General features: G+C 35.0%; 1 protein-coding gene across 3 annotated transcripts in view; it reads left to right on the plus strand.

Annotated features, from left to right (window-relative positions):
• The first annotated feature begins 211 nt into the window (after nucleotides 1-211).
• LOC113072950 (regulating synaptic membrane exocytosis protein 2-like) overlaps nucleotides 212-22032 on the plus strand; it is a 45738-nt gene continuing 23917 nt past the window's right edge. Inside the window, exons 1-4 of one of the 3 annotated variants that reach the window (XM_026245827.1) lie at nucleotides 212-302; nucleotides 9319-9422; nucleotides 11499-11665; nucleotides 21583-21800. In XM_026245827.1, coding sequence (XP_026101612.1) covers nucleotides 230-302; nucleotides 9319-9422; nucleotides 11499-11665; nucleotides 21583-21800 — 562 coding nt within the window. In that variant the 5' untranslated portion in view covers nucleotides 212-229. Of the gene's footprint in view, nucleotides 303-5379; nucleotides 5814-9318; nucleotides 9423-11498; nucleotides 11666-13449; nucleotides 13594-21582; nucleotides 21801-22032 lie in introns of those variants that run through there. The other 2 variants (XM_026245828.1, XM_026245829.1) reach the window with 2 other exon arrangements.

The following is a 22032-nucleotide window of genomic DNA, read 5'->3' on the forward strand; positions in this document are numbered from 1 at the left end:
ACAAGGCTTTGTCATTGCAGTAAATAAACCAAACTAAAAAGTGTTCTTTAGTGTAAATTGTTGTCATTTTATAGGGCTCTTTATCCACTTTCACAACATTGCACTGTTTTACCCCATTTACCCCATTGGCTGAATATGACACAGTTTGTGCACCAGTCACTTCCTGTTGTTATATTTGAGTGCGGGCGACACACATGATCATGTTAAATGACATGCGTGGTTTAGTTGCATGTGCGCTCTGATGTTTCCTTCTCTCATTCCTCTCTCAGAAGATGGAGGTGAAGAACTTGAGCCTTCTCCAGGTGTGTAACACATCTGTGAAGGTTTAATCTGTCAGAAAGAGCTTCTTCTGATTGAATTGAACCTTTCTGCAATGGTCTTGAGCTGGTGTTTCCTCTTTAGACGGGTCTAGAATTAGATCATAGACCTTTTTGGAAGTCAGATTAGCTGATTTCCCTCTTTATTTCAGACCATCAGAGCTTTCTGAGAGGGTTATGAAGCCAGGTCCATTGCAAACTCTGTTTATATGTGAATGTAGACAAGTAGCTTTTGGTTTTTCCTTTGTCTTCCTGTAACAGTGATTGTGTAATGTTGTGATAAAAGATTTTCCAAAGTTATATTTGTTTTCCTAGTGACCTTTGTGTTTTTTAGAAGCAGTCACAGAGACTTCTGTTTGCAATCATTGGTTGATTTTACAGATGTGCTGTTCCATTTTGCTAGCAATGTTTTGCATTATTGCTCAAATGGTGTTATGCTAAATTTTATTCATATGGCGTTCTCAGTTAAGTATAATATTTCTCTCTGATTCTTTCGGAGAAATACAAAAAGATGCAGATAAGACATCTTTGACATGCAGTAGGAGTATGGAGCAGTTTGAAACTTTTAAAAAGTTTAGAGGAGAAACATCTTTCTAAGAATAACTAATCTTCTGTTTATTTATTATTTTTTTTAAATATGAATGTCAAATGCCACAGGCACACATATATCGATAAGAAATGTCAAAAACTGTGCAGTCAATTATTTTTGTGGAAACTGTGATTCAATTGTTCAAGAGAACATTTATTTGAAATATAAATATTTTGTAACATTATCTTTACATTTCTTAAAATAAATCAAATCAAATTACTTTGACTTCATCTGAGTTATACAGTATATGAACTTACCCCAAACGGTACTGTGTATCATGAGACCTGGTTCTGGTTTGTGGGCAGTACATAGATACAGATACAGAACTTCAGGTTTACATCAGGTTTAGGAATATTAATGAAAAATTAGCTGTAGACACACACACAAACACACACACACACAGGCACACTTTCCATCCGGTCACACGTCCTCCACTCCCATCTGCCACATCCGTTGTATTTGTCACAAGATCTTGTCTGTTGGAAGTGTGTGTGTGTGTGTGTGTGTGTGTGTGTGTGTGTGTGTGTGTGTGTGTGTGTGTGTGTGTGTGTGTGTGTGTCTGCGTGTCTGCCTCTTTCCAAGCATCAATCCCTGCTTTCTGTCCAACTGGTATTTACTCTACATTAGCTGTTTGAAATACTCACATCTTTTTTTCATATGGCACTCAAAATGAGTGTCCAGGAGGATTTGGCTTATATTTTGTGTATTTGTGGGAATTCTTGCACTGTTTTTACTCCATGTTCCTGTTGTTGTGTTAAAGCTTGTGAAATGAGGCCAAACGGCCCTGCGGTCAATGGCAGGAAAGGCAAGTCTCTCCAGGCGTGTGTTTGCAGTGTAGCTTTACAGTATTTTCCTCTTCATTTTCTTTTCTAAGAGGATGTTTCCTCACCTTAAAGACTGGGCAGTATATCAAAACATCACAACGTGTTTACATTTCATTTTCAAGTCTGAACATGAAATCAATTCTTAATTTGCAATTCTAGTCTAAGTGCATACCAAAAAAGAAAGTTTACATTGTGTGTTGTTTTTATTGTCACTTATGGAAATGTGCAAATGTTTAATTACATTGTTCTTTAGGGGACATTTTTACTTATTGCCCACGTCCTTACATCTTTAATATCGCTTTTTTTTTTATGTTGCATGAAGGCATTGATGTGTCTTAAGATCTTGCTTGAGTTCTGCAATGACATGAAGTCCTGTTGTCTAAGGTCCAATCTCTCCTCTTCACGGTATCTCATACAACTATATATCTCTCTTGTGTGGGTTGTCAGTGTTTCAGTGCATTTTGCTGTGAATAATGGGACTTTTAGAGAGATTGTATTGAATTAAAAGGATCTGGATTGTGTCTGGATAAATGTTGTGTGCTAAGCTTGTAACTCTAACTTTAAATACGCAGATAGACATTCAGCTTATTTTAAAAGACTGTTCTGTTTAAAGTCATTTTAAGATGTTCCTATACTCATGCTTCAGAGTGAAATTAAGATGTTATAAAAATGTCATATTTTGATAGAAGTGTAAGTCAGATGGCTCTGCAGACTGACTTGATTTAGTAGGATGCAGTTGCATGGTTTAAACAGCAGATGACGCACAGTCATGTGTAGAAAGGAGCTGTTCATTGCTTTGGTGCTGAATTATCATCTCTGTCTACCTCTTCAGCCTTTTGATTTATTTTAGGATGCCAGCTTAATACATGGTTTTAGCGGAAACTAAATACACAAGAGTAATGTCCAGAGACCGTATTTCAGAAACAAACACTGATGAATGAAATATGTAGTGGATTCATAAAGTATTTGAATATCTAAGCCAGTCTGAATGTATTGCATTAGATATGACATATGAAACCAACTGGCATTTAAAATAGAAATAAGAATGAAATGGCACAAGCACACTTTTTGAAGTGAAACTAAAGGAAGTTTGACCACTGTTTGGAAACTGCACCTGCACAAAAATAAGGGAATTGTAATCCCTCAGTTTCTCTGACACACATCGAGCCGTATGTTAACGCTGCCTGTGTCTCTCTGTCAATGACCTGCATGATAAGAGGTGAAATGGGTGGACCAGCAGAGCTCAGTGGTCAGTGCTGGTCAATCGTCTAACGGCCTTCAGGAGGAGACGCACGAAACTGCTCAGACAGGTTTGACCTCTGACTCTCTGATCTTGACCCTGTCTGCTCTTTCCACTCTTCCTCTGAATGATTTTGAAGTCTGGCTTCAAGCTCTAAATCTCTGGATGAATAAGTGCAATCGATACAGTCAGGTGAAGTAAATGTGGAGGGTGTAAGTCAATCGGCTGGTCAATAGAAAATCTGGCACAAGGTTTTCTGTACTGACGTACAAGGACTGACACTGCTCGGCATTTATTTTAAGTATTAGGTTTTTCCACACCCATTTATTATTGTAATATCAACCCTTTTTAAAAAAACCCACCCGTAAATAATACATTAAAGAAAACACACTGTTTGGTTGCTTTTACATCTAAAACCAAATTAGTTATAAAATAAAAATCATCTATAATTTTTGTATGGATAAATAAATCACGGTAGTTTAGCTCTATTATCTTTTCCTTCAAGAGACATCATAAATGCAATTCATTGATTGGTTATTTTTAGTAAAAAATGTTGTATGTTGTATTAAATTTCAAACAATTGGGGGTGTTAGATTCTTTTGGTCTTTTATGCAATTAAATAATTATAAAAAAAATGTATTACCACAATTAAAAATAAACTTTCTATTTTTTTTCGAAGTTGCTTTGCAATGATTTGTATTGTAAAAACCCGCTATACAAATAAACTTGAATTAAATTGAATTGAATTGAAAATGTGCACTGTATCACTATATGTATTACTTAGCTAAATTCAAATGAGACGAGCATAGTCAGTAGCAAACAGGACAGCGTTTGTCTTGCTCTCAGGATCTTAGCTTTCTGATAAGACGATTGTGTGTGTGTGTGTTGGGGGGTTAACAGGGTCCATATCAGGTCCAGTTAATTAATGTTCCATCAGTGCATCCGTCTTTGGGGAATGACATCATCTTGAGGGTGATTAATGCATAAAAAATGTGCTTGGGTACACAAGATTATGCATGCGGGGTCGTGGCATGATTAATGCTGCGGCGAATCAAAGCACAGCTCAAGAGAACAATGAAACAATGAGAAAAAAAATACAAATTAGCCGTATCAGCAGATTGTGTGCTCTGTGAAGACACAGAACAAGATTTTAAATATGGAGCGGAGGAAGGTGTCCAATTAGCGCAAAGTGGCCTTAGACTCCAGAGCCATTATAAAAGATACTAAACCAGCACTGAACAAATGATCTAAACAAGGATTCTGGGATATCTGTGATCAGGGCTGAACTGAAGGATCAGCAGGACACTTTCTCCAGAGGTTGATTCAGAGATGAGTGAAGTGAAGGATGAAGTTCTGTCTACATTCTTAAAAAATAAAGGTTCCAAAAAGGGTTTTTGTTCCAGTGATGCCAGCCATTTTTAAATCCTCAAAGAAACTTTCAGTGAGCAGTTCTAAAAATAACCATTATTTTTCTTCGAGTACCATGAATGGTAAAGGTTCTTCATTGTTTTTTTTTTGTTAGTTTTTTGTGATATTCTTTAAGGTACTGTAGATATATTCACCTTGGGCATGCTTACAGTAAATGGGAAGTGACAGCAATTTGTAGTGCAGTTTCAGTCTGTTTCATTGTTCAAATGGAAATGAGTGACTTGCAGCCGATTGTGACTATATTAAAGTTACATTTTATAAATTTTGTGGCCTTTTAGAGATTTATGAATTATTCATGGTGTGATGCATTATGCATTGCAGCAGATAATATACATTACAAATGGCTGCAAAATGTCCACTCTAGCTGCAAAGCATTTTTGTTTTTTGTTGATGTGTAATTATTATTATTATTATTATTATTATTATTATTATTATTATTATTATTATTATTATCTTTATTTTATTTATTCCTTTTTTTGTCAAATCAGAGTTTCTAAACAACTCAATGGCCACCAATGAAAGAATTGCTGTCAGGGGTTTTTGATTTAGTGTTTTTGTAAACTGCCACACAAAAATATTTTATGTTTTTGAAAAAAGTCTCTTATGCTTTCCAAGGATGCATTTATTTGATCAAAAATACAGTAAAACAGTAATATTGTGTAACAATATTTAAAACTATTAATTTCTTTCAAAAAATAAATCTTACTGACCCATAACCTAAACCAATCAGGACCATGTGTTGCAGCAATTTTACATTTTAAAAGAGCGCTTTAAACAAATTAACTGCCAGAAAATTACTGTAAGACTTCGAATCACCTGGAGTATGACACTAACTTTGTGCAATAAATGGTTGTTGTTATTTTGCTTCGATATTGTAGCATATCTGTGAGTGTTGTGTAGCATCCGACTGGTGTCAGGTCCTGGTCTTGTCAAATGAAGGTTGTTTCTCTTCAGGGTTTGTGGTGACTGTCATCCTCATTTCTCTTCTATCCTCCTTTCTTTCCACAGGTCTTTTTGTAATTCATTCCTGACTGCATGTTCTATTAACATTCCTCTAGTGTTTCAGGGTTTGTTTTGAAGCAGGACTGGCTGTTCTTCGTGTTTTCTCACTGAACTGTGATTTATTTTTTATTGCTCTTCTTTAATATCTTTTCTGTTTGTATCATGGAACTTCTTGGTTTTATCTGCTTGTCGTGTGTTTCCCTCATTTTTTGTGTGGTGTTTGTGGTGGTGTTGTTGTTGATGTGTTCCTTCCCGTGTGTTTTTGCCCCTGGTTTCTCGTCCTTCTTTCTGCATACCTCTTCTCACACCCCTCTCCTCTGTCTGTCTGTCTGTCCATTTTTGTGATGTGACCCCCTCACCCCTAACTCCCCCCCTCCCAGAAGACATGGACTCCCCCGGTCGGACAAACTCAGGTCTGTCCTTTCTTCTGCTTTGCTTTTCTCGTCGTCCTCTATGCCGTGTCCCAGCTCCTCTCTGTTTGTCACACTCCTGTTCAGGAACAGCTCACTCAAAAATGAAAACTGATTTATCATCTTGAGAATCTAGCTAATGGATATTCCAGAAGGTCAGTGAGCAGTGTCAACATTAGGGTTTATCTCACAAAGAACACATATTTTCTTTGAAAGCTTGTTTCCGTACAGGGTATAAAAAAAGAAAGAAAAAAAGAAGACTGCAACTTGCAAGTTTATATTCCACAATACCTACTTCTGTTCTCAGAATTGTGATTCCTAAAGCTCAATTCTGAAAAAAAAAATAAAAAAATTATATATATATATATATATATATATATATATTTTTTTTTTTTTTATTTTTTTTAAGTAAATTACAATAATATATTAAACCTTTTTTTATTAATTTGACATAAATTATAATATGCATTAAAAATAATATAAATTAATAATATTAATAACGGAATATGGTATCAATTAGAATGCGCTTTTACATGTATTGTGTATATATACAGGTCCTTCTTAAAAATGCTAATTTTTTGAGACAGGCATTTTGGGTTTTCATGAGCTGTATGCCAAAATCATCAGTATTAAAAAAATAAAAGACCTGAAATATTTCAGTTGGTGTGCAATGAATCTAAAATATATGAAAGTTTAATTTTTATCATTACATCATGGAAAATAATGAACTTTATCACAATATGCTAATTTTTTGAGAAGGACCTGTAGATGACAATTTTTTGACAGGCTTTGTGAGATTCAACTATTATCAGTTTGCACTGCAGCAGACAGTTAAATCTATTCAATTCTACAGTAGCTGTTATACTTTTTCTATGTTGTAATGAGTGTAAAAACCATAGAGGAGTAAATGCTGGGACTGTGCCTGAAAAGCGAACCCCATCTCTTTCTGCTGTTTGGTTGTCTTCTCTGGCTTTTAAATCCATCACTCCTTCTCTCTGCCCATTTTTATTCACTTAGTTTCTTTATTGCAAATCATAAGAGTTACTGTTTGCTGTGAAGCCCATAAGCTTCCTTATCCGCTCCAGTCATAATCATGAGTGATTATGATCGTTCTTATTTAAAATAAAATAGTAACTTCAATATTTTCTGCCATTTAGTTTTTTATCATTTTGATTAAATTTAATTTGTCCTTACTGAATAAAAGTAATAATTAAGCTGTTTGAGTTAGATTTTTTTGTTATTCGTAGTGTTTTATGGCAGTGGACTGTCGAAAAAGTATATATATATATATATATATATATATATATATATATATATATATATATATATATATATATATATATATATATGTGTGTGTTTTTTTTTTTCAATATTTTCATTTCCACATTAAAAGTGCCTTTTTTGAGTGGTTTTACCTCCTGAACCCGTTCTTGGTTATGGCTTGAGCTAATGAAACTGGCTTCATGACAGTATAAGTGCAGATATATCACATCGTAGCTATTTTCAGAAGGTATTAATGTCAATTTCAGTTTTATTTGCATCCACTTTCATCCCCCCATCTCACTTTGAACAACTTTAAAGCAATAGAGAGAGTATCGAGAATGAAGTGTGTTATATGGTTTTGGCATTGCAGATATCTATACTTGAATACGGATTTACTTTGAGGAAGGTTTCCCATGCTGCAAAGCTTTCTGAAAGTGATTTCAGTTGTGAATGTGGCATTAAGATCAAAAAATATCCTACATGCATGAACTTCTCTATAGCGCTACAATTAAATCCAATGAATCTAATGATTCTGAGAGCACTAAATATTGGGTAATTACTTAACAGCACAAATGCTATTTGAAAGAAAAAATTACTGTTGAAATTTACGGCACCTGCACTGACAACGTTTTTTTTTTTTTTCAGACAAATTCTGCTTGTAGTTGTACATTTATATGACTTTTTGCTATACGAACAAACATCAAATTGTGATTTTCATCAATATTAGTCTTAGTATTAGTCTTAGTATTACAGAGACTCAGGCCATTAAGGAACCACCCTAGAAACTATATAGTAACATGCTGAAAACAACCCCCTTGTAACTAGGGATGGGTATCGTTAAGGATAACGGTATTACTACTCTTACCGATAATGCTTAACGGTCCGGTACTTTAACAGTATTCTTATCGGTAATTTGTGTTGTGTTAGGCAGTCGAAAACTTTGCAGTTCTCTGTCTGCACATAATGTACTTTTGAAAGATGCTTTGACAGATTGCTTGTGTTTCCGCCCTTACATGCAAAATTTTTGTTGCCCTTATGACAACGAGTGTTGTCTGCATCAACTCTAGTGAAGTATACCTAGTGAAGTATACCGCCTACATTGGAAGTAACGAACTTGAGCACGCAAAAGACGCGATATGTGAACGGCCCATTATGCGTGTGTGTGCGCCGCGCACGTTCTTGTAGTGTGTGTGTGACTGACAGACAGCCTCCGCGGCGCGCATGAGAGATCTCGCAGATCTCACAGACAAACTTAATATGATCGCACATTAGAAATGTTTGGTGAGACCAAATGTGCATGATAACATTATTAAGCAAAAATACATAGTATACATTATTTTTTTCCCCTCCAGTACCGAAAGCAGAACCGATACCGTCAGATCTTACTGATACCACGGTCTTTCATAATTTAGCCCCGGGGCCATTTTAATACCGGGTTTCTGTACCCATCCCTACTTGTAACTGCTTAAGGATACTCTAGCGACTAAATTACATGTTAAAAACACACCCAACACGCGGGCACTGCTTAAAAACACGCTGCAGTCTCATAAAACCCCCTAGCAACCATTTAGAGTATTACATAACACTAAATGTATTTAGTACTAAATTATACTAACACTAAAATATACCACAATATAATTTAATTGAACCTTGCACATGCACTTCATTTATTTTATGCTCTGATTTATTAATAGTGAAGGACTCTTTAATATTCAGATGTGGTAAAGTGTGTGTCAGGTTTGTGACTTGTGAAGAGTTTATTACACAAGCCAACTCTCGTAAAAAGACCTAAAATTTAGTTAGCTTCTTGATTATTGAACGCTGTACTGTCTCCTCTGTAATTTCCGACAGTAATTCTATTTATATATTTTTTCTCTGCATTATTTATAATATGAAAATGTGTTGAGAAATTTAAACAGCAGTGTCTTTAATAATGGTCTCTTTGATGGAGATTCTTTTTCAAAAAAAATTATGGATGGACAGATTGGTGTAAAACATAAAGATCAGATGGTAATTCATTTTAAGAAACATTAGCTGCATGTGATCATGCTGCATTGTATGAAACACCTCATGACAAATGTTATTAGTTAGCGCTGTTAGTTCAGTGTTGTACATTACTGTTGTAGATGGGAAAGATTTTTGTTAAAGCATTCCACGTTATTCAGACGCTTCATTAGTGAGGCTTTTTTTTTTTTCAACAAGCTTCCAAACACGCAACCTCATTGACGTCTGCTGTGATCCATAGGTGCTATGGATGTTGAGGAGCGGACGCGGCAGATGAAACTGAAGATGAACAAGTACAAACAGGGAACAGGCTCAGACTCCAGACTGGAACAGGACTATCACAAGGCAAGTACTGTGGTCTACTGCTCTACTGGTAGAAAAACTGTTCAAAACCAACTTTTTAAATGATTCAAATGGTTCATCACTCATGATAACTCAAGATAAATGAGTGTGTTTTATATTCGTAATATTTGTATTTATAATAACATTTTCCGTTTAAGTTGCACTCATGCTACTTGAGGTCATCACAGTGAAATAAAACTCCTGGTTGCTTTAATAATAATAATAATTGAAAAATAATATTTTCATTATAATCCTTTATGTTTCACCTATGTTAACTTCACTATATTACAAATCTAATCTAATCTTGACAAACTATATATCGTTGGAAAGGTCTAAGACTCCCAAATATATATGTTACCAATGTTTTTTTGTAAAAAATTATGTAGGAAAGTAATAGATTAATTTATGACAAGATTGCACCCTCAAAAATCTATTTTATAACAGGAGTTTTGACCTTTGTTTAAAAAAAAGACTTTGTTGCTCTTTTCTCTCTCAAATTTTAGAAATCATCAGAAATTATATATCACTTGAAAACATAAAATCTCAAAATTCATCCTTTAAAACCCATTTTAAAATCAGACATTGCATTAACCATGTAAATGGTAATCAATATCATGTTACAAAATGTTTATAGTCATGAATTATAAAAATGTAGGTTTGTATCATGCACATTCAAGTCTATCTTCTAAAATGTGAGTGACAGTAATGGGGTTTTAAAAAAATGTAAATGTTCACATGGAAAAGGTAATTCTTGTTTTGATTTATTAATCTCAAAATATTTGCATGCATGCTTGTGCACGTTATGTTTAAAGTTTTTATTTTATTTTAATTATTTTTTATTTTAGTTATTTTATTTTAGTTTACGAGTTCTTCTTTCACGCACTTTAAATGCATCGGTTTAGTTACAATAGCTACTTTTTGCTTGTAGCTTTAGTTTTGCTAACTAAGTTAAACTAGATCCAAGTAGTTTAACTAGATCCAAGAGCACTTTTTAGCCATTCAGATTGCTTATTTGATCTGAAGTCAACATAGATAAAACATGTTGTGTGTTTGGTGACCCACTTCCCGCAGTTGGGAGATTTTTATAGACCTATATAGTCTTCCAGGTTTAGGGACTCTGTTCAGGATATACATTAGTGTTTGTGTTCACTGGACATTGTGCTGAGATTAAGTGCCATATACAGTCATATCGCCTTCCCTTTGTATCCTTTTAAGCGTGTGGTATGAAAAGCATTGTACAGGCACTCGAGTTGTGCAGAATTCTATTTAAAGCAGGTAAAGACTCTGTTTGTTTGGTCTGTCTAATAGAGGCGCCATTTAGGACGTAATGTTTATAATCAGCATAGCAAGCCATGAGCAACTTATAAATAAATGTTACATAAGATCCCACAGTGCTGTACCTCTCCATGTCTATCCAAGAGAGAATAGACAGGAACCCCTTAGTGTAAATGCAGTGGCTTTCATTTTAATGATGCTTGTTGTCTTTTTTTAGGCTTCTTTAAAAAAAAACATATATAATATATGTATTTTTGCTTTTATCCAAAACAAGCAACTTTGCATTCAGGATAAACACGTTATCAGTTCATGCATTCCTTGGAAATCAAACCCATATTGTACAGTTTGAGTTTAAGTAATTCTCATTAATAGAATTGTATTATTATTATTATTAGTCATGTATTATTTTGTCTATTTATTTATATTAATTATTTTTATATTTATTTGTTGTTGTTATTTGATGGTTGATATGTACATCAATTTTTATTCTTTTTGAATTTATTATTTATATTTGAATAGTTGTCATTTCTGCTGTTGTTATTGTTTTTCATTATTATCATTTGTTATTTTTAATTCATTGTAGATATTTTAGATTGAGCTCTTAGTTTGTGAAATTTCTCTGCCTCTAACATGGAAGTAATGAATAGCAAAGTAACAGTAGTTTCACCCCCCCCCCCCCTCCAAAAAAAAAAATCCTACTGTCATTTTTGCCCTTCTCCCTATTCTCTATGCCCTTTGATCCCTTTGTATTTTCTGTTTGCTGTCTCTAAGCATCTGACTGCATGTGTTGTGTTTGTTCTGCAGCGTTCAGGCAGGGATCCTCAGCGGGGAGAAAACCTCTCGGCCAAGTCTTCGGACAGTGATGTTAGCGACGTGTCCGCTGTGTCGAGAACCAGCAGTGCGTCTCGATTCAGCAGCATGAGCTACATCTCTGTCCAATCAGAACGGCCGCGGGGCAGCCGCAAGATCAGGTGAGACGGCCTCTTCTCGAGTCAGAATCACTGTCAAACCTGTGCGTTAGAGTTTAGTCCAGGTATAGTCCACAGTGAGGGCTGTTCTTTGAGGCCACGTACATACTGATTAGTGTAGGAGTGAATTCCTCATGTTTTGGCATCTCCTGGCTGTAGACAAGAAACATGTATGCCAATAGTTTAACTAATAATTAATAATAGCTAATAACAGTTTAGTAATTCAGTGTTTTAGACCAAACAAAAATTGTATTATTACAGTATTTATTATTGAATGAGATTTTATTTTCATTTTTTTCAGTTTTCTTTTTCTTTTTTCTTTTTTTGTTTTGTTTCAATATTTCAAATCATAAAAATACGTTTAGATTTAGTTTTGGAAAAACCATTTTCATTTGGCAATTATTACAAGTTATTATGGGTGGTATGATTATTAATCATACCACCCACCATCCGTTCACAGACCGTCAAATGCATATTGCACACATAACTTGCAAAAACTATCTAAACCCTTGCCGTTTTAATTTCATTGACCCGCTTCAAGGAAATGTCTTACCAGTCTGCCCGGATACATCTTTATTTACCCGTTTTCTTCTTATTTACCATTCAGAACTGAAAATGCCTTATTACAGTGTAATTCCTGAATTTGAATTGAAAATGCACACAGAATATGAATTTGGATGTAATCTAAATTATGGAAATTCAAAGCAGTTCATATGTGAAATAATCAATATTAACTGCTTGATGAACATTTATTGTCTTGAATGGCTGTAGTTGGTCTCTTAAAACAGTCTCTTTCAGTTAAAGTTAAAGTGGACAGTTCTTAGCCAAATATTAGTCTGACTGTGTGAAAATTTTATTCTACGTCAGCGCTATAAATATTGTTGGCTCTGTAATTAATTGCTTGTTATGTTTCTCATTTCTAACTCGCTTTGGTTAAACTGGTATCCATATTTACGAATGGGTCAAGATGCATCTCATATCTGAAACTTCCAGGCATACATTTGGTTATAGAATGAAGTTATCACTCTTGTAAATACCTGCTGTGTGCAGAACACGATTAAGCACACAGAAAAGGAGTGATGATCATATTTAGCTGCAGTGTGTACATGGCCTGAGAGAAATATAGTTCTGTAGGCTTCATCATTTTCTGGGTATAAGGGCGTTCAGGATTGGGTTCAGTTTGAGTGAGTTTGGCTTCAAATCAATGCAGACTAAACATTTTAAAGTCATTACATTTTCAAGTGAATGTGAACACCATTTCAAATGCTTGGGGTCGTCAATTTTCTTGGTAAGCACAACAGACTTCTTTAAAAAAATATTGTACTGACCTCAAGCTTTTGAACGACGGTATAATTCTATAGCGTTTGTCTGTCATCCAATTATTTTCTTAATAGGCTCTGTGTAACTGAACACAAAGTTACATTTACTATTAGTAAATAATCACCAGCAACCTAGTGCACTCTCATACAACATACTAGATGTGAATATTTAAGTTCTGCGAGCTGTGCAACACATTTTGTTCCATCATATGTGCCTCTGTTGTTTTTACTGTTTGCATTGCGTTATTTGGTTGTGTTGTCATTCATTCATTCTTAAGTTGCAGTTTACATTCAAGTAGTGTTGACACCTATTCTGTGCTTCATTTTTGTTCTGCATGCTGCTTGCACCTCTGCTTCTACTTCTGCCAGCCACACCCACAGCAATGAAGTGCAGGGGCGGAGCCTCTACAGGGAGAGGGAGGAGTCGGTGGGGGAGGCGTTACAGGAGGGACGGGAGGATGGAGGGTTAGAGAACAGAGGGAGCAAGAGAGGAGGGGGGAGGGCAGGAAAGCTTAGGAGACAGACAGATAGTGTAGACAGAGAGGAGGCAGAGCTGGAGGAGGAGTCTGAAGAGGGTGTGGCCCAGAGGACAGTCTCAGAGACGGACCTCAGGTAAACTATAGCCATGGCAACCAGCTGTATCTTATACCATAACTACAAGACATTCCGTTGGATATAAACATATATACTGTTCATGCCTAAACAAGGTGCACTTGAATGGTTTTCAGACTTTCCAAGTTTTACCCTTAAATTGATAGTAATACAAAAAATTGATAATACAGTATTCAAATTATATTTAACATTTTTTGTCAAAAGTACAGTTACTTTTAGTATTTATTTATTTAAAACTGTTAAATAAAACAAAATGTTTACAAACATTACATCCAGTGTTATTTTAGCGTCATTGTGGTACTTCTATAATTTTCACTAACGTTTGAATTAGTTTTATTATATACCGTATATATATGTGTATATATATATAAATTTGTATTAGTTTTTTACAAAAGCAATTGCAACAATAATAATAATAATAATTGTTGGAAAAGCTCCCAACTCTAGTCCAGTGAAATGAGTGTATAGATACAGTAGATGGCCAGCCATGGTGACCTGCTCATGATGGATGAATCAGCCATGTTTCAGCTTATGTGTGTTTAGTGTCTGTATGGTATATTAATGTGCTGCAACTAAAATTCAACGCTTATGACGGCTTTATTTGAGGTTTATTAAATGTGTTTTATTTTAATGTCTTCTAATAACCCTTTTGCCCATGTAAAGGCCTCCATTCAGATACAGCTTCATATTCACTTGATCTTATTATAAAATTTGACATTATTTTCACGAGAATTAAGCAGTCCCTGATTCTGTTATTTAGAGTTAGATTTTGTATTTGATATAATTTTGTTTTATACTGTAGCTAACAGCCATTCTCATTAAAATGAAAACAATATTTGACACAAATGACACACAATGATTTTTAGAGGTATAATTATGTTACAGTAAAATACTGTAATTGCTATGCTGTAAAATACTTTATAATTTTTGTTATTTTAGTATTATTGAGATACTATTGTAGTTTGTAGTTTATATATATATATATGTATATGTTTTGTAATTTTTACTAGTTTTTAATTGTAGTTTATCTATATTTTGAATTGGAGTAGTTTTTGTTCATATATATATATATATATATATATATATATATATATATATATATATCCATCCATCCATCCATCCATATATACATAAATATAAACAAAAATGTTTGTATTAGGTTTTATTGTAGTGTTCGTTAACTATAATAAACATTTGATTCTGTAATGTATTTATTTATTTGTTTTACTTAAATATAAACTTAAACAGCAGAAAGAAAATGAGATTTACTACCATTAATAATCAAGACCATAGTCTTAATTGTGATGAAATAATGCCAGTGTCATGAAAAACAGATTTAATTTTCTTAATACCTGTACAAAAGATCATATCTGCTTTCTTTTGATTACTTGATGAAATAAGATTCACCCATATATGCATCAGGGGTGCATCAGTCCAGCTCTTTCTCTCATCACCACATTTGTGATACTTCTGAGCTCATGTTCTTCATCTCTCAGTTTTGACAGAGCTCTTGTCATCTGGGGCTCTGACCGATGCATTAGTCTCTGATCAAGTTTGTAATGAGGGAGATAGGAACGTGATTTCCTTTGTTAGAAAGTGACTGGAAGCATACGCAGACCTTTGAAGCGAAACGCTGATCATATTGCGTTAAATGAACATGTGAATGGATGGATTCATATTATGTATAAGGAACAGTGATATAGCTGAAGAGGCAAAAAGTGTTTGCTTTCAATGGTGATCTTTCTGTCTGTATGTGTTCACTGAGGCGTGATGGATCAGCCAATATGTGCTTTGAGAAAACAGGAAGTGATGTCAGCAGCGATTACATTGACTCATCAGGTGACTTTTTTTTTTGCAATATGTCAGAGGCATGATTTTTGGTGGCAGTTCTCTGGGGGTTAGTTATGCAATCTCATGACTAATATACATGAAACTAGCAAGCGGGAACAAGAAGGAAAACAAAGCCATAAAGAGGTTACTTAGCATTGCCTTACAAGTCATAAAGAGTCAGTGAGGTTTGTGAGTGGCTCCTGAAGCTTGTGTTCACAGCACACAGACGATCATGAGATGTTTCAACTCTTTTTTTTTTTTTCATTTCCGTAGGTTTCTGTGGTATTATTAGCCTCTAGTCGGACCATTTCAAATCAGATTTTCAGTGTCAAATGCAGAAGTCCTTTAGAAAGTATCGTAAGAAAATGAAGTTTAATTCTCTTTAACTTAACTAAATCCATTAATAACATAATTATTAAAATTAAAAAATATAATTTTAGACATCTTACAATAAAACACTTTACAATAAGATCCATTAGTTAAAATTAGGAATACATGGATGCAAACCTCCTTTCTGTGAGCCTGTTCTGATTGGTCAGAGGGCCCAGTCTGTTGTGATTGGTGTACCATGTACAGTGCATCTGAAATGATACCCCCATTGCCATAGTTCTGTATTTAAAACGCTCAATAGAAAATATAAGCATCTATTATTTTTAAAATTGTGATTCAGTGGAGCCAGCTGGTCCAAATAAACAGGTTACTGAGCCTTCACTGAAGCATTTAGTGAATCTCACGTTTTGTTTTTTACTTCCTGAGATTAGAGAAGCAGTCGTCAATAAAATAACATGTTTGATGGCGGGGTCAAGTTGGTCTATGACCAACGTAGAACATAGACAGGAATTATGCAAATGTGTTACCCTGTGACGTGTAGCCATCACGGAAGTGGGATTCAAATTACTAACAACTCGTTTAGGCTGTAGAGAGTCGATTCTTTATTTTGGGAGACGATAACTTTATTTATTGTGCACTTTCAGCTTTCCTGATCGTTTACATTCACATGCAGCTACATTACACACTGCATAAAAAGGCAATCTTGGAAATGGCATAATATGGGCACTTTAAAAAAAGTTACAGAAAAGTGTGGCATTGTGGCAGAGTTCAATAGAGATAGAAAAGTGGCTTTCGAAGTCAATATATTTTCTTTATATAACTTTAATCACAAGCCTATAGTCCACAGTAATTTGACTTTTTTTGTTCATGCGTTCTGTTATGCTCGATATAAGCTGTTTTCAAATGCAAATCTGAGTTCTGTTTGATAGACTCTGACTCATTCTGTGCCGCCTGCAGTGGGTAAGTTTGGAGTTGATGAGCCGAGTTGGATGTACAGTAGATGCTGTGGGCATTAGGTGGTACGTGAAATGCTTCTTCGATGGTAGAAAAATTCTAATATTTAAATATGGTCAGAAAACATAATTGTTATTTTTAATGTGTTTTTTTAATGGACAACTCTTCAAATATTTAAAGAATATATGTTAATGGTAATATTATCATCTCATTCAACTTCATCGTTAAAGTGAAACTGAAGCTGCTCTGATATTGCGATAAGACACTAATGCTGACTTTCTGCTTTGTATCAAATCATCAGCATCTCATTTTCAGAAATGTCAATTAGGGACTGTCTGACTAAGCTTTGAAAGCTCATTCTTCATTTGCAAGATGCTGTAGACACTTTCCGTTTTCAAGCATGAGAAAAAAAAAAAGATGCTGTCGACTATATCACACTGTCAGTATTTGCCATTTTTGATCGGGACTAGAAGTCGATGATGGGACTAAATTTCATTAGCAACACCAGCAATATCTTCTGTAGCTTCTGAAGGACAGTACTAAATATATATAGTACTATATATATTTATTTACATCTTCATCCTGTTCAAAAGTTTTCATCCCCACTCTTAAGGGGTTGTATTTCCCTCTGGCGTTAATATGAGTCAATACTCTAGACTAAAAATCCACAGCACTTACAAGTAGTGGATAAAACAGTTCATTTTAAATAAATGTGAACATTCTTATTAGTACCTTTTATTACCACGTGTCCACTGACCTTGCATGGGAATCTGGGATTGCCTTTTCCATGAGGGATACAGAACAGAAGGAAGAACGTAGCCCAAAGCATGTATCCTAAAATTCAACAGCATTGTACTACCAGCCAGATTTTGAAATAGTCTTTGTGTCAAGAACGCACATATAAGGCCTTAAAATACTACCTATGTGGGCAACTCACATTTTAGAATGGAAGTGAGAACTTTGTTTTTCTGCTATTCCCTTTTTTTATCTCAATATTCATGACCCATGTTTGCTGACATATCTGAGCTTGCAACATTCTCCTCATTTACTAAATTTTAGGAGAGGATGTTAAAATTTTTGTACTTTATTTATGTTTTGTGTTTGTTCATTTTAAGCTAAACCAACTTTTTTCCTCCCTATGATTGTGAAATGAAGACCATCACATCCATCACTTCCACGATGTCAGTTTTCAAAAAGCAAAACAACAACAACAAAAAAAAACAATTAAAATAATTTATTAGTGTGCAGCTCAAGAGCAGATTTTATTTTATTCAGGGTATCAGAGCCCTTGTGTATTTGGCATGAAAAAAATATGTATTTATAGTGGTTGTGTTTGAATTTCATGCCTTAACTAAATTTGTAGTCCTTAATAAGCTGCATTCATTTAGACAGACAATTAACCGAAACACCAAGGACCCACGGCACTGTTTCCATAGAAACTGATTGTCTGCATCACCACCTCTATATACTGTAAATTCAAGGACAGAGATGGTGCCTGTATTCTTTTTGTCTTTTTATCATCATATTTGTTGCATCCCTTCCCACCCTGCACAGTATGTTATTATGATGCGTTCATACAGGTCGCACGCTTCAGACATTATGCGAGTTACATTTCATGGTGAACCTGCATAATGACCTGAAGTTTGTTGCGAATTTGAAGGTATGGTTGCATTTTCTTATAGTTACACATTGCATAGCTATCATAGCAAGGCGATGCAATGAACCCGAAAATCTGAAACCATGCACATTCCATCAAGGAGAGAGGATGTTTTATGCTTACTCTGGTTTTAGCACTTCAGTGGTCCAAATTTGAGGTGTAGAGTGCCTCTAAATCAAGAAAATGGACCTGAGCCACTGCGTGAACACAAAAATTTCATGCAGGTTTTGTTTGGTGTAAAGGTACATCGTGGCCTAAATGAAAATTCACTTAGCAAAATCTGCATGAAAAAGGAACAGTCTGTTCAGCTGTGAATGAGTAAAAAACATCCCCGGAGAGACATTTGCCTGAGGGATGGCCTTATCTGCCAAGACCTCCTGACAGACCATCAGGAGAAGCTTTGGATGGAGACTTTGGCCTTTGGTAGAGAGATGTCCACTTTGGCTGGAGGTGGAGCTCAGGTGATTGAAGTCAAATTAGATGAGCTGATATTGTCATCAGGACGTAGTTGGAAAACTATTGCTCTGTTCCAAAACCTAGTGAGCTGCCTTCCTGCTATACTATTTACATAGGCATTAAAAAATAAAAATAAAATCTTACATTATTTTTATCACACCCAATAAGTCTTATAGCCCCATTATTATTATTATTATTATTATTATTATTATTATTATTATTATTATTATTATTATTATTATTATTTTATTTATTTATTTATTTATTTATTTATTTATTTATTTATTATTATTATTATTATTATTATTAAGGCTTAATTTGGAGCTTTACTTCAAAGAATCAAAGCTAATAAGTATTTTTTTTTAATGCAGAGCAGATAAGGTCCATATTTCAATATAATTATGGTAGATATATATATATATATATATATATATATATATATATATATATATATATATATATATATATATTTTTTTTTTTTTTTCAAACCTTTGGCCAGGTTTTCAAACTACAGATTAGTCCTTGTCGATCCATATAAACCATTAAGTACAACCACAGTTATTAAGTTAAGTTACAACCACATAAGTCTTATTCTTATTGTCTTTGTGAATTTGTTTGCAATCTATAGTACGGATAATTCCCTCCGTCAATCAGGTGGTGTGACATAATCCAGAGAGACCGATGTATCTTGTCATCACAGCAGCATGAAAGATTTTGTAAATTGGCATCCTGTGTTAATCTCCATCTGGGTTTTGTGTCGGACACAGCACTTTGAGCCGTTCTCATTACAGTGATGAGAGGAGGATAATGGCAATCTGAAGCCCTGCGGCGGTGTAACACTTCTCTCCGTGAAATATGAGAGTCTCATGTGCAGCACTGCTGGAGGGAGCTGTCTGCATGATAAATATAGCGTCTGGCATCATCCCGTCCAATCAATCACTCAATGGAATAGTATCTCTTTAGAGCCGTGATTTAACTCTCAGGACGTTGTGTTGGGTTGTGATTTTCCCCAGAGACTTGTATCGCTATAATCAGACAAGAAACATACTCTACACAATTGATTCTGCTCAGTTGTATTGCTGTACATTGATAACAGTAGACCTCAAACTCAAAACAGATTCTACAAAATGCCATTTTGAGCTGTAGTTTGCTATTGCACCCCTTGTAGCCGCTTTGGCAAAGTAACACGTGCATGCATTTTGTAATCAACATTTGAATGCATCATTTGAATCCAACAAACCATCATTTTGGAGTATCTTTTCAGTGCTGTTTGCTTGAAACAAATTAGAAAGAAAAAATAAATCTCAGAGGTCTCGGTTTAATCCCACAAGAATTGATCCATGAAAGAGATTTAAAATGTGATTTTTTTGGTGTGATTTTTCAGTGCATTTGACTGGATAAATAGTTCACTACTGTAGCGTGTGTAGTGATTTATACTGATACTACAACAGTATTTTCCACTCTTTCTCAGAAATATATCAGTCCCAAATGTTTTAGGATCTAAGATTAGCAGATTACAGATAGATTGATGTGGCACGGCTGTATTTGAGCAGGGTTTATGGACAGAGCTGCCTTTTGAAAAGTCTAATAGTAGTAATTGAAGAACATGTCAGAGCTCATTGATTTCTCTCACATGTTTCTCTGGCTCTAATCGCATTGATGATGAAGAAGAGCAGACCTATGGCTGGATGTGTATCATTTAAAACCATTTATAATCATTAAGATTTCATTAGGATCCTTTGCCCAGGAAGTCATTTGTCTTTTCACTTCACAGTTCGCTCACAGCCACGTGAGATACTAATCTTTTTACACGTGTCTTTTTTTCTTCTCTTTTTTTTTCATGCTGATAGATAAATAGAGACCAACCTGTGTGGTATATAGAGCAGCATGCATTTCAGTGCTGAATAAGTGAACTTAACAGATCAACGGTTTACTGGAAGTGTGTGAGCTACAAAATACTTTATAGATATGCTACAAAATACTACAAAATATATATATATATATATATATATATATATATATATATAAAATATTTTGTTGTTTATAATATTAGTTTTTTATTTATTATGTTATTTATTAGTTTTTTTATTTGTGAAAAAAAAAAAAAACGAAATATCCTTACAACTACAGATACAATCTCTACAGATACAATACAATCTCTAAAAACAAGTCTTATGCATTGTCGCTTCTCAATAGTTAAAGAGTTTTAGCCATTTTAACATTTTTAACTTTTTCAGTGTTTGTTCAGTACACTGCAAAAGATTTATGAATAGAATAGAATAGAATAGAATAGAATAGAATAGAATAGAATAGAATCACGAGCATAAGCACTATTGAGAGAGCTAGCGACGGTTGTTTAACATTGTAGATTGACGCTCTGTTGGTAGTTGAATAAATAACTTGCGCATGTTCTTTATTTTACTCTGTTTACTTGTTAGACTACTAAAACTTAACATCTAGAACATTAGGCCCATCCCAAAACTTTCCCGTAAAGCAGCCTAAGCTGATTGGAGGCCTAAACCCTTTAACCTTGGCTTTGACCTTATTCTGACCCGAGTCTCCATTCCCCTTCACCCTCTACTTACCTATCTCTCTACTTTCTCTCTTCCATCATTCATCCATCCATCCATCCATCCATTCATCCATTCATCCATCCTCCATCCATCCTCTACTCTTCCCTTCCACCGCTTCTCCTCCTCTCTTTCTGTCTCTCCTCTTTGGGCCATCACTGACAGTGAATTTACGTCCAAAATGAAAAACAGGCAAATGGGAACGGCGGCCGGGGGCAACATGACCAAGAGCACCAGCATCGGCGGAGACATGTGCAGTCTGGAGAAGACCGACGGCAGCCAGTCGGACACGGCCGTGAGCCTGGTGGGAACCGTTGACAAGAAACGGCGCTCCAGTATCGGCGCCAAGATGGCGGCAGTCGTGGGTTTGAGCCGAAAGAGCCGCAGCGCATCGCAGCTCGGCCAGACAGGTAGGAGTCTAATAACATCTGTCCATTTCATGTTTGTCTCTTAACTAAGCGTCCTTTAGTTTAATTTTGTTGTCTGTATGTTCTTCTCAACCCTTTAATGAGCGTACTTTTCTTGTATCAGCTCTAACAAACCTAATAACATTTGTTAAAACAGCTTGTTTTCAAAAGTGTAAATTGGGTCGGAGCAGGACCGAGGACCGCCAAAATTATTGAGACCCTCTGTTTCACACCA

Source organism: Carassius auratus, unplaced genomic scaffold, assembly GCF_003368295.1.
Source record: "Carassius auratus strain Wakin unplaced genomic scaffold, ASM336829v1 scaf_tig00011088, whole genome shotgun sequence".
Lineage (NCBI taxonomy): Eukaryota > Metazoa > Chordata > Actinopteri > Cypriniformes > Cyprinidae > Carassius > Carassius auratus.